Source organism: Pyrus communis, chromosome 9 (assembly GCF_041283825.1).
Source record: "Pyrus communis isolate YQ-2024b chromosome 9, ASM4128382v1, whole genome shotgun sequence".
NCBI lineage: Eukaryota > Viridiplantae > Streptophyta > Magnoliopsida > Rosales > Rosaceae > Pyrus > Pyrus communis.
In genome coordinates, this window is record NC_142573.1 from 24758978 (window position 1) to 24771644 (window position 12667).

The 12667-nt window shown below is 37.5% G+C and overlaps 1 protein-coding gene across 2 annotated transcripts; it reads left to right on the forward strand.

Annotated features, from left to right (window-relative positions):
• Positions 1 to 4596: 4596 nt before the first annotated feature.
• On the forward strand, positions 4597 to 6553 carry LOC137740220 (uncharacterized). 2 transcript variants are annotated; one of them, XM_068480058.2, is made up of 5 exons: positions 4597 to 4806; positions 5793 to 5853; positions 5934 to 6120; positions 6241 to 6298; positions 6331 to 6553. In XM_068480058.2, the coding sequence occupies exons 1-4, from the start codon at positions 4687 to 4689 to the stop codon at positions 6281 to 6283; spliced, it is 411 nt and encodes a 136-aa protein (XP_068336159.2). In that variant the 5' UTR covers positions 4597 to 4686; the 3' UTR covers positions 6284 to 6298; positions 6331 to 6553. The 2 variants fall into 2 exon arrangements, with proteins under 2 accessions (XP_068336159.2, XP_068336158.2); XM_068480057.2 differs by having other exon boundaries at positions 4600 to 4806; positions 6241 to 6553.
• Positions 6554 to 12667: the final 6114 nt, after the last annotated feature.

Below are 12667 nucleotides of genomic sequence, written 5' to 3' on the forward strand. Positions count from 1 at the left end.
AACTGTTTTATTTTTCCGATGATTATTCTTAAAGTACAGCAGAAATAACCTTAAAAAATAAAAACACAACAATCCCAAACTGACCCTTAGTATTGAATGACGAGGGATAAGTTTATTTTGTGATTCAATGTGTAAGTTATCATTAATTTTTTTTCATTCAAGATTCACAAAATCTAATAAGTTATTCAACCTAAGATAATCCTAGACGATAAAGGTGTAGATGTTCGTACAATGAAGACTACTTTGAGGACATACTTTAAACTTAGAACGACCGGACCAAGTGACTATTCGGTTAAAGACACATAAGGTGGGTCTAGGGGGTGAATGATGGGCCAAAATACGAGCATGAGTGTATTGGGTGAACTAGTTTTGTATCAAGACCGTCGAGTGATCCGATCTTCCAGACCTGCAAATTTGTTATATTTTGATTGCTAATAACAATTTGAAAACATGTCACTTAATATTAGGGTCTAGTTGTATTATTATTCATTTGTAAGTGAGAGGTATGTTTGAATTTTACGAATGACAAGCTTGATTTCAATTTATTTGCTTAGTTTAAATATATGGCTGTATAAAAAATTAATTAAAAAAAAATCCAAACATAAATAAATAACAAAACAAAAAGGCATATTTGTCAGTTTACCCCTCAAACTTGTAAAAAGCTGTCAATTTCTCCTTTAAATTTTAATTTTAGCCGATTACCCTCTTGAGCTTTTATAATTAGCCAATTTCTCCTTGAACTTTAATTTTAGCCGATTACCCCCTGATGTTAAGCCACAATCCCGACATACTTCCAAGATTGACACATGACTTCACCATGTACCAATATATCTATCATGCCCCGCCTCTGAGACATGGACAAAACACCACTCAAGGTCCAATTATGTAGTAATTTTTCATTTACTTTATGATTGCATCTAACCTCCTCATTAGACTGCCTATATACCCTAAATACGGATCAAGCCATTTGTTGTTCACCATTTGTTAAACTCTGAACTTTTCGTAAAACACTTTCTAGCAGAAAACATAGAGTACCACACTACACATCAACCATAAGCCAAACAAGAGTTGTCATCTTGTCATTCACACACACATGTGTTTTCCAACATCATTCCACAATCATGTTAGTCAATAACACATACAATACACCAAAATCCAGGGCTAGAACAACACAGTTTGGCCGAAACCTACATCTTTGAAGCTTTTCTCAATTTAGACTGAATCCAACGAATCAACGAAGTCAATTATGTGATTTCGGAGCACTCAACGAAATCTAACAACATCAGGTTCCAGACCACTCAATGGAACCAAAATACCAATTGGGATTTCGGACCACTCAACGGAATCCAAACCAGGATACGATTCTGGACCACTTAACGGAATCGTAAAGTAGAAGGGATTTTGGACCTCTCAACGGAATCCAAATGGATACGATTCCAGACCACTCAACGGAATCGCGGAGTACAATGGATATTGGACCACTCAATGAAATCCAAAGCAAGATATGATTCTGAACCACTCAACGGAATCGCAAAGCACGAGGGATTCCGGACCACTCAACGGAATCCAGAAGGAGCGGGGAACCGGACCACTCAACGGAACCCCAGCAGAACCCAATTTCGGACCACTCAACGGAACTGAGCGGATGTCCAAGAAACATATCGACAACTCAAAGAAACCAGACATGAATCAAGTTACTCAATTTAGAATGACTCAACGATACAAGAAATGAAACAATGGAACGAGATATGTAACAAGCTTCGAAGCAACAAACCCAATGACAAAGGGTTAAAGGTTCACTACTAACCCTCACATTTCATCAAACAATTCAATAAGCACTTCAAATCACATTTCACAAACATCTTCATCACATAAGTCAAATCACATTTAATGAACATAGATAGATGGCTAAATATACAAATCACATTTCAATAGAAATCACATTTATAAAATCAAGTAATATCCACATGGATACTAAATATGAAATCAAGGTAATAACCACATCACATATATTATAGCCATTCACTAACCAATGTAGGCCCACTAGACTTCACTTAGTCCCCAATAGTACTAATTTTAGTATTTAAGAACGATTCGAAACATGTTGACCAAAAGTCAACTCTTGGTTAACGATGAGGTCCACAACCCTACATAATTCGATCTGGAACATCCACCCATGGATTTCCAATCCGTCAATTTCTAATGTCCTCAAATATTACGTGCTATAACACATTAAAGTTTGGTGACGATCGAACGGTCAAATCGTTGATGGTTATAATGATCAAGAGGCAAACCTTAACAAAACTATGTTTGAATGATGGGATTTCATCCATAGGATGTCACATATGGAATTGAGGTATCAAATTTAGCCTAGAAGGGTCAAGTGGGTCCTCGGGCCAGCGGCTCCACAAGCGGCGGCTGGCCGCCCCAACTTACTGGAAAGTTCACCTAACTCCAAAAATTCTCAAATTATACCAAAATAAGGATCGTGAAGAGAGGAATAAGTTTGATACCTGGGTAAATGTCCAATTTGGCCGGGAAAACGCCTAAAATCTCCTTAATTCATTGGAAACCCTTGAAATGGATACATTTCAATTCGTACTCTCTGGTGCTCCGCGTGCCCCTAAACTTGTTTAGGGATTGTTCATGGGCTCAAAAGGAGTATTTTGGTGGTGATGATTGAAGGAATCACCTTCAGTAATGGTGGATTGCCGATGACGAACCACCGCACCCCTCCAGTGCGGTTCATCATGCAACCGAGGCCCATCTCTTCGATTTTTGGTTGAATATGGAAGAGGGGTTGATGTTGAGTTGTTTCCAGGTAGTGGATGGCTGTGAATCGTAGGAAAAACTACCTAAAAAGGCATCAGAATAAGAGTAGGAGTCGGGTTGGGTCGTAGAGGGAAATCGGGTCAAGGGGATCCCGCTGGTTCTCCTCATTCTCTCTTCCCTCCTTTCCTTATTTCCTGATTGGCCATTCTCTCCCTCATTTCCCTCATTTCTCTCCTCATCTATCCATCCTAGCCACATATGTGGCACCAAATCAGTGCTCCAGCAAATCTGGAGCCTTCCAGATAATGGTTAAATGACCATTTCGCCTCTATCTTTACTCGTTGATATCTCATTCGTTATAGCTCCGTTTATCGAACTGTTTTCGCCTACGCACTCGTGAGGTTGAACTTTATCTACATATGTAAATAAAAGTGACAAAACATATAGGAATTAAATATGTCCTCGAAAAGTCTGTTTAATTCATTAAAGGCGTTTTTGTCCTTTTACTTATTGAAAAAAAAAACTATATGCCATAATTGTAAACGCGTAGAAACAAAGAATATGAAATATGTAATTTTAAATAGTGAAATCCATAGATGATATTTCACACCTGAACTTTTATAAATAGCCAATTCTTCCCTTGACGTTAGATTTAAAAAAAATCCATCCAATTTTTCATCCATTTTGATCACGCATACAACGCATGACAACTATATGGGGTAAAAAAAATGAAAAATTGGATGGATGAAAATTGGATGAAAATTTTAAAATCTAACGCTGGGGGGGGGGGGGGATTTGTTATTTATAAAATTTTATGGGAAATTGACCTCTCTACAAGTTCAGGGGCAAACCAACAAATACCTCAAAATAAAATCTATGAATAGTCTTTTAGTACTATGGTCTAGTAGTATTCCTGTTCACTTGTAAGTTAGAGGTTTTAGGTTCGATTTTCGTCAAAAACGAATTTGAACCATATTATTGCTAGCTCATTGTGAAGCTTAAAAAAAAAACAAAAATTTATCAAATATAACAAAAAATTAACCTTTAATTTCAAAAATATCAGTTTTTATAAAAATTTTCAAATATATCTAAAATTCCACTTAAATAGACACAAATACTCTCGGTTTATATGACTAACTAATTGTTAACTAAAAAACTTCTTGTGCTATAATCAAGTGTTGCTCTCAATAATATTTTCTTCTTTTTTGTTCGTTTCTTTTCCAAATGAAGAACAAAGGTTTCTCTCAATCTTTCTTCATAATTCCAAGCTGCCCTTCAAGTACGATATTACATACTAGCTTTTTACTTAAGAAAAGCATAAATGTTGAGCAAGACAAAAATTAAGGAAATTAACCAACAGAATTCTCATGCTAATTAATTAGGTTTTACCACAAAGAGAGGATTAAGAACATTGTAAAGAGTAAACAGATTAAGCACAAATTAAAATATTGCTGCAAGAATGCCAGCAACTAGAGCTCTCACTAAAGTTTTTTTTTTATTATTATTTATTAAAAAATAAAGTTGAGAGAAACATTTGCTTCGTTTGAAAAAGAAAGGAAAAAACAAGAAAACAAATATTAGTGAGAGAAACTCTTGATTATTGCACAAGAAGTTTTTTAGTTAGTGTAGATGATATCATCTGTCCAAAAAAAAAATATTAATTATTCATATAAACTGAAGCTATTTATGTCTATGTAAGTGGAATATAGATGTATATGAAAATTTTTATAAAAACTAACATTTTTAAAATTACAGACTAATTTTGGGCAATATTTGATAAATACCCAAAAAAGACTCTAAATAAGTCGGGTGGTTCAAGTACTCCGATTACCCGGAAAATGTAATAAGCATCCGCGTATTACAGGAAGGGCGTACGAAACCCAAAGAAAATAAGGAAGCGGAAGAAAAGCGGGGATGGGAAAGGAAGGAGACAAGGAAGACGAGAGAAAGGAAGCAGCAATCGCATCCACGCCGTGTCTGCAGCCCAATTACAAGCCCAAATCCCTCACCCAAACCCAGCTATCCAAGTTCCAGGTACTCTCGCCACCACCGCCACTTTGGTCTCTGTTTTGTTTGTGCATTTTTTGTTCTGTTATTTGAAGCTTTGATCGAACAATCAGTTTAATTGGGTCCTTGTAGCTGCTGCTAGTTCTATCATCTTTTCACCATGTTAGTTTTTCTTGATTGTTAGGCTGCCTCTGAGCTTTCATTGGGTTGGGCAATTGTTGATTTAACCGCTCCTGAATATGTTATAATCTTCATTAAAAGATGAATTTTCGCTCACCGCTCTTTAGTGGTGGTGATATACTCACCACCCATTGATTGCCATCGATGAGTTTGAATCTCAATATTTGTGTTGTAGAATGATTAAATCAGACACGTCTAACGGAAATCAGTGGGTGCTGACCACCTCTGAACTAGGAAGGATTCTTGGGTGCTGGCAGCTGTGCCAAGTCACCATTCGCTCACCCAAGACCAACACAAGGGGTAAACCCTCCCTTCATTTGGGTCCCTCGTGTCTGTCTTGGGTGGGAAGACGGGTGAGGGGGCACAAGCCTTAACTAGGAGAGATTTTTCGGTGTGCCAGGAACATTACCATGTGGTCCTACCATTCCACTCAAATTATTTCACATGTATTTGTTTTAACTTAACTACCCTAGAACTCAATAGTACAAAATGTGGCAGAGTGTTCGTGGTACAAGTAAAATTATCTCCTGAATTAGCGCGCACAATTAGACAGGACCCATTTACAACCTCACAAGTTAGGAAACTGCAAGTATTTATGTATCTGCTAAAAGTTCATGATACTTTCTGGTCTCTGGTTTCCTATCTTGTCACCTGAGGTTTTGGACTGCTTATTAAAAGATCCTCAGCCTTTGGGGTAGTAACAATAGACGCTGGAGGGAACTTACGATGCTGAAGGGGCATTAATTACTTTCTCCACTTATCCGGTATTCTTTCGTTTATCTTTGTTTAGCACTTGAATTGCTTCTACATACTTAAACTCATGAACATTATAGGAGCTGCACCGGAGGAGGTTACAGATCAAATCAAAATCAAAGATGGGAAAGAAACCAAAAGGTTCCTTGGTTTCCTCAGTCATGTTTGTTATCTCTCCTGTACAAGTTTATTTTTTGTGTCTAATTTTAGAGGAATTACAGATAGTAAAGGAAAATCTCACAGCATAGACCTGACTGCTAGAGATACTGCAAACCAAGATTCAGTCATAACACTTGAAACTTCAACCGTCTGTGACTCTGAGAACCACAAGAATGAAACCAGTTCTGTTGGACAGCATGAGGATATAGCAGTCCGGGCTCAAAAGAAGAGGCACAAGTTACATTGGGGGTATGATATGCATGCTTAGTAATATCCATATATATAACAAAAGTAGTAATAAATGTTATCATTCACCAAAGATATTATTTCGTATATTGGAATTTTTATCTAATGCTACTGTGTTGCTAGGCTTGACACAAAGGAAAGGTGGGAAAGGAAAGCAAACATGTAGAGGATCCGTGGCAACATTTCGCAAATGCCTCTCGAATCTTTCTATTAATTTCGAAGATGTGCCCGAAGGTGCTTGACTTGGGTGATCATGTTACACTTTCAAAGAGCATCCACCTTACAAATGTTATCATGGTAGTTATTATTTTGATGTCCATTTCTTAGAATTATCCAAGTACCTCTTGTAAATTGTAAAGTAGCAAACATGAAATGGTAAGCTAATATTTTTTCAAATTTGGAGAAGAATTTGGTGTTGTAATTTTCTTGGACGACACCATGCTGGTACCGTACAATCATGTTATGCTGCTGCTCTTCTTCACCCTCCATCCCCATCTGCAATCGAAAAGTAGAACTGATCTTAAGGTGGGAAAGTCTATGCCACTTGAATAACTGGGAGTTGGGCATTGGTTTCACACTATGAAAGGTGTGAAAAATGTCTCAAGCATTTTTGCTAGATTTTTAATGTCAAAACAATCTGTTCTTTGGCCACTAGTCTTGAGAGATTGTGTTATATCTTTTGCGGATTAACATTAATTTTATGGATATAAGTGTTATGTTCTGCAGTAAAGCTTATACGGTGTCAATTATGTTGTATCGTGTTGGTATGGATAAAGCTTATTTGGTGTCATTTATCTTGTGTCATGACCAAATTCTGTTCTTATGGAATTCGGGTTGATTTTGTGTGCATTCGTTTTTGCTTGGTAGTGGGCTCTATCTAACACCAAAACGCCCAAATGGGAAATGTTTCTCTGCAACTTTTGGCTATGGTCACTCTCTATCTAGGCTCTCTCCCTTCAACTCGTCTCTGTATTTTTTTTGTTTCAGTTTCCTGATGCAAGTTTTTATTTGGTGGTCTTGTACTGCAATTTTTTGGGATTACAGATGGAATTTTGATTCTCGCGATGCTAAATTTTGGTTTGTATTCTGATTAGAATTGGTTGTGGGTTGTTGGAATTTTAATTAAATTGAAAATATTGTTGAAGTGCACTGAAAACACTTTGACGTTGGTATTTCTAGGAAGGAGTGAACCCTTTTGTATTCTTTTTTCTGATTTGGCATTTCATGACATTGGTAACTTTTGGAGAAATTGAGGATAATTCTCAATGTTTTGCAAATGGTGTAAGCGAGAATACTTTTAATCAACTGAGCTACAAGTCTCTTACCTTTTCATTTGATTTCTAATTCTCCAGTCCTGGTCAGAAATGTTTGAGCTTGAGTTTCTTTGCTGCCTTACCATATCATATGGCACTTGTTTTGCTGCCTTATTTGTTTCGGTCTGCCAAGCTGACCTTTAAGTTTTCTGTCGTTCGTTCGGAAGGATCTTTAGTTGGGAGAGAAAATCCTGACGTAAATGATAGTTCGGTCGTTTTTTTTTTTCTTCTGTAATATGTCCCCTTTCTAGTACAAATATGTATTCCTTGTGATTTTACGTCTGAATACCACAACATTTGTACAAATTCGACATCGCTTTGTCCAAAAAAAAATTTTAAAAAAATTTAGATCAAGACTAGCTAAATCTAATGTTCCAGATTTGACATCTTAAGTCACTAAAGACATACATCACTGCAAGTAGTTCTAAATTGCTTCAAGCAGAATCGATCAATTAGTTCACGTACTATCTTGTTTGACGAGTTTAAAATGGGATTTACAACGGAGAGGGGATTATGCATAAAATTTGGAGATGTCAAAGTTCCATTTCTAAGTTGCACCATAATAGTAACGTGGATTTCTGGCTTGACTCAGAATGGGACTCCTATGCTCTCGACCTAGACAAAACTCATTGATCGATTCGAATTTGGGACCTTGGCCCCCAGGATCAGGCCCCAGAACCCCGGCTTCCATAACTCGGACTTGGGAACCATAGTCTAGAGAATGACATATATGAAACAGTGACAATGAACTCATTCCATGTAAGTTGTATTCCACAGTATTAGATTTAATGATTATTAGGTATCCAACACTTAAATCCCATTGACAAATTATATTTACCAGCAAGTCATATCACTTTACAAATCCATTTAGTTGATAGATGTTTTCCATTGAAGGTGAGACAGAAATTTCTGTCTGCTTTGGAATTCATCCTCCAGAGAAGTGAAAAAAAGAAGCCAAAACTCAAATCAATTAACGGAAGATGAGAACGTTACTTTTTTTTTTTTTTTTTAACTCCTAGTGACACTGATGCAATTAAATACACAATGAAACTGCCATTTGAAACGTAATTACAGTGTGGCTGCATGCAAAACACGCACAGATGGGAAAAAAAGACAAGAAAAAGAGGGGGGGAAACGTGAACATTTAAAGCACTCACTACAACCCAAAGAAACTGAAATGTTGAAAAGAGAAACTGTAATTTTCTGCATGGAGAAAGTCCGCGTGGCATTGCTGCATGTCCACTGTTTTTATCACGTTATATCTCGAGATAATACTATTGCTTCGTAGGAATTTGAATCGGAGAACTTAAGCAATTAAACAGCTACATATCCAGTCTAAAGTATCGCGACATATTTGGATAAGGGATATCATTTTCTCGAGAAAAGACTTACTCTAGAAACTCCAGTAAGAAATATATCTTTTTAAAACCCTAACAGCTAGGTGAGCTGTGTGTGTATAAGAGAGCAATCACTTTCACTCCCTTCTCTGCTCAAAGAAGCTCAGATTACGCTATCTTCTCTCCATAGCTACTTTATACGCAGTAAACTCATCCAGACTCTCTCTCTCTCTCTGTGATAAACAGAAAATGAATAAGAAGACAATGAGCTCAGAAAGAAAAATGACGAATGCTGATGGACTCCATAGTCGTCATGGAGTTTTGACAAGGCGAATGGCAAGAGAGCTTCGCCTGAAGAAGGAGGAGGTGATGGCAGATAAGGTTGAGGAGGAGTTGAAGAAAAAAGATGAGCAAGAGGAAGAGAAAAAGGAGGAGACCCAGGAGGGGGTGGAGGCCAAGGAGCCGACAGTCATTGAATCACCTGATCAAAATGCTGATGGGGTGAATGCTGCTGCTGAAGATGTGCCTGTCGGACCACAGCCACCACCAGCGGCCGATACTAGTGAAGAAGACATGGCATCGGTACTTAATTTGAGTCAGTATGGGTGGACTCCCTGGAGAAGCAAGGAGGAGCAGTATTTGTGGTTTGACGGGGACTTTTCTAGTGGACTTGGGAATCCATACGGTGATTTTTTTGACAATCTATCTTTTCCTTCTGTAAATAATGATGATGCGGGGGATGATCTAGGGCACAATAACGCATGGGACGGAAGCCTTTGGAATTTTGGAGATAATTCGTCCCCGAAACCCAGGCCGTAAGAGGCTAAAGATATGTTGTGCTGGTGGTTTATTATCAATGCTTTTGATTTATTACCTTGTTGTCAAATGACTATTAGTTATTCAATTACTTGTTTCAGTATTTTCTTAGTGTTAGTGTTGCATCATCCTCCTATATGCTGCTGTTTATCTACAAGAAAATGTTAATACCCGACCAATAGGTAGATCTACGACACCTAAATCATCCATTAATCAAAACTATAATAGCATAGCAGGCTAAATATTCCCGAACACATTAATTTGGTCTTCCAACAATCAAATTTTAAACAACCTTACCACGAAAGCAACTTACGTGCGTTGCAAGTTACATTTCTCAATACAACGCTTTGCAAGTTAGCTAGGCTAATTGCACCATTTACACGCGGTCACCACTTGAGTAAAAAATTTGAATATCATAGATTCATAGTAGACCAAACCAAAATACATCATTTCATTGTGTACTATGTGTGTGATGATGAAATGGTTTTTATTTTTATTTATAATTAAGTACATGATTACTTAATAATCATACAATAATTAAGAAACTCATATTTTTGTAAGCACCAGACTTCATACAGAATTAGTTACATTTTAGACATCATGTTTAAGTATAGAAATTTAATAGTTATTAATGAGATTTCTAATTAACTTGAAAATTGAAAACATTTCGCCTCCAACCGGTGGTCCTTTAGATCATTACTGATACCATCAAGAGGGCCATCAAGCTCATGTATAAACCCATAACAATGCTGCAAAACAGGTAATTTTGGCAATCCAATCAGCACAAATATCGTTTCTCCATATCACTTAGGTATTCCTCTTCACTTGCAAGTGAGAGGTGTTAGGTTCAATTATCGCCAAAGACGAATTTGAACCATGCTATTACTAGCTATTGTGAGGCTAAGCCCACCCCCTCCCCTTAGTGTAGATAATATCATTTGTTAAAAAAATATATATCACTTCTCCATGCCTCCAGATACTAATCATACTATATATAAACCCACCATTCTAGCACATATCTTGCTTTTATTATCTTTTTTGGCATTACCAAAAGTTATCAAATTAAAGAAGCCCTAAGTGCTTTAACAATAACTTGCTAGAAATGGAAGTTGTCATATATGTTGCACTGTATTCAAAATCTCTCAGCTAGTAGCTACATATATAGACTTTACCTCGCCGAGATTAGGGCACGTACAGTACGATTAGTTAAACTAAATTATCATATCGTGAATTATTTCGTCACTGATACTTCACGTGAAAAATAATATGTTTAGAAACCGAAGAGTGAACAATGTGCATACAGGCCTATAAATATAATGCTCGCATTCGTCTTAGTCTATCTCCTCATCCACTTCATTTCCGCCACTGAAGATTTCTAGCAAAGCTCGCTCCATTAAGTCATCATCTCTGCTTCCTACCAATCCTTAATCTTCATTCCTTTTATCATTCATCATTCAGATCTTTCACTCTTGACCTGTGGTTAGACGATTGCAGTTTGTTGCTTTTGTTCCTCATGGTATATGTAGGTAAGCTTCATATTTTCAATCACTTCTACAATAACATATTTGCCAAACACCTATATGGGCATTTGGCCCAAAGCTGATTACAATTTACCAAACACTTAACAGGTTTGCTCTAAATCTGATTATTTTACCTCACAGTACCAAACTGTTGGAAATTCAAATCAAAACAGGTTGCTATTGTTGAAAATCAATGTCAAAGTTAGGCATGGAAAGTTATGCAATGTTAGGTGTGGTTGAATAAAAATTATTAGGTGCAATTAATGTGTTTTGTGTGGTAATAAATAATCTTAGTTTAATCATTTGGTTTGCTATAAATACCCAAGCTCTCAAGCATTGTAAATCATCCCATCCCATCCAAATCCCACTTCCAATTGTGAAGAAGCTTGTAAGCTTTCTTATTCCAATAGTTTGTAAACCTTTTTCATATATCAAAGTCCAAGTGTTTTGCCAAAGCTTGTTGCTTCCCTCCTTTCTCTATTTCTTTCTTTGTCCAATTTTATTTGAGAGTGCAAAGTGCAAGAGGTGTGATAGAGTTTGTAAACTTATCACCCACATATTTTGGTATTGAGTTAGTAAACTGTAAAATACCAACAATTGGTATCAGAGCCAGAATACCACTCTGGCAGGTGCAGCAGTTATGGCGTCCAACTTAGTGCAACTCCAAGTTCCCACATTGAAGAAAGAAAATTATGAAAGATGGTGCATCCAATTCAAAGCATTGTTTGGATCACAGGAGCTGTGGGAAGTTGTCAGTAGTGGGTATGTTGTACCCACTGCCGAGCAAGAAGCCGTATATACTGCGGATCAAAGGAACACTCTCAAGGACTTACGAAAGAAGGACCAAAAGGCGCTGTATCTTCTATACCAGGGTTTGGAAGATTCAACGTTCGAGAAGGTTGCAGAAGCAACAACGAGCAAGCAAGTATGGGATACACTCAGTACAATCTACAAAGGAGTAGATCGAGTCAAGAAAGTGAGGTTACAATCACTTCGAGCAGATTTTGAAACTGCTCATATGAATGAAGGAGAGAGCATCTCCGACTATCACTCAAGGCTCATTGTGATAGTAAATCAGATGAGGAGAAATGGCGAGAGACTCGATGAAGTACGAGTTGTGGAGAAGATACTCCGGTCACTCACATCTAAGTTTGAGCATGTGGTGACTGCCATTGAGGAAACCAAGGATTTGGAGGTGATGAGCGCAGAAGAGCTACTAGGATCCCTCCTAGTTCACGAGCAACGCATTCAGAAGAATGCAAGCCTCACAACGCTAGAGCAAGCTTTGGAGTCAAAGTTGAATATTGACAAACCAAATAAAGGTCGTGGGCAGTGGAACTCACGTCGTGGGAGCTCATCCAACCGTAGCCGAGGACGAGCCCGAGGAAGAGGTCGAGGCTATGCACAAAATCAAGGTCAGTCTCAGGAGTGGAGATCTACTCGAGGAAAGGCGCATATCCAGTGTCACAACTGTAAGCAATATGGACATTATGCCAATGAATGTTCACATAAAAATGGTGAGCATGTCAACATGGCAGAATCAAGTGGAAATACTGATGAAGAA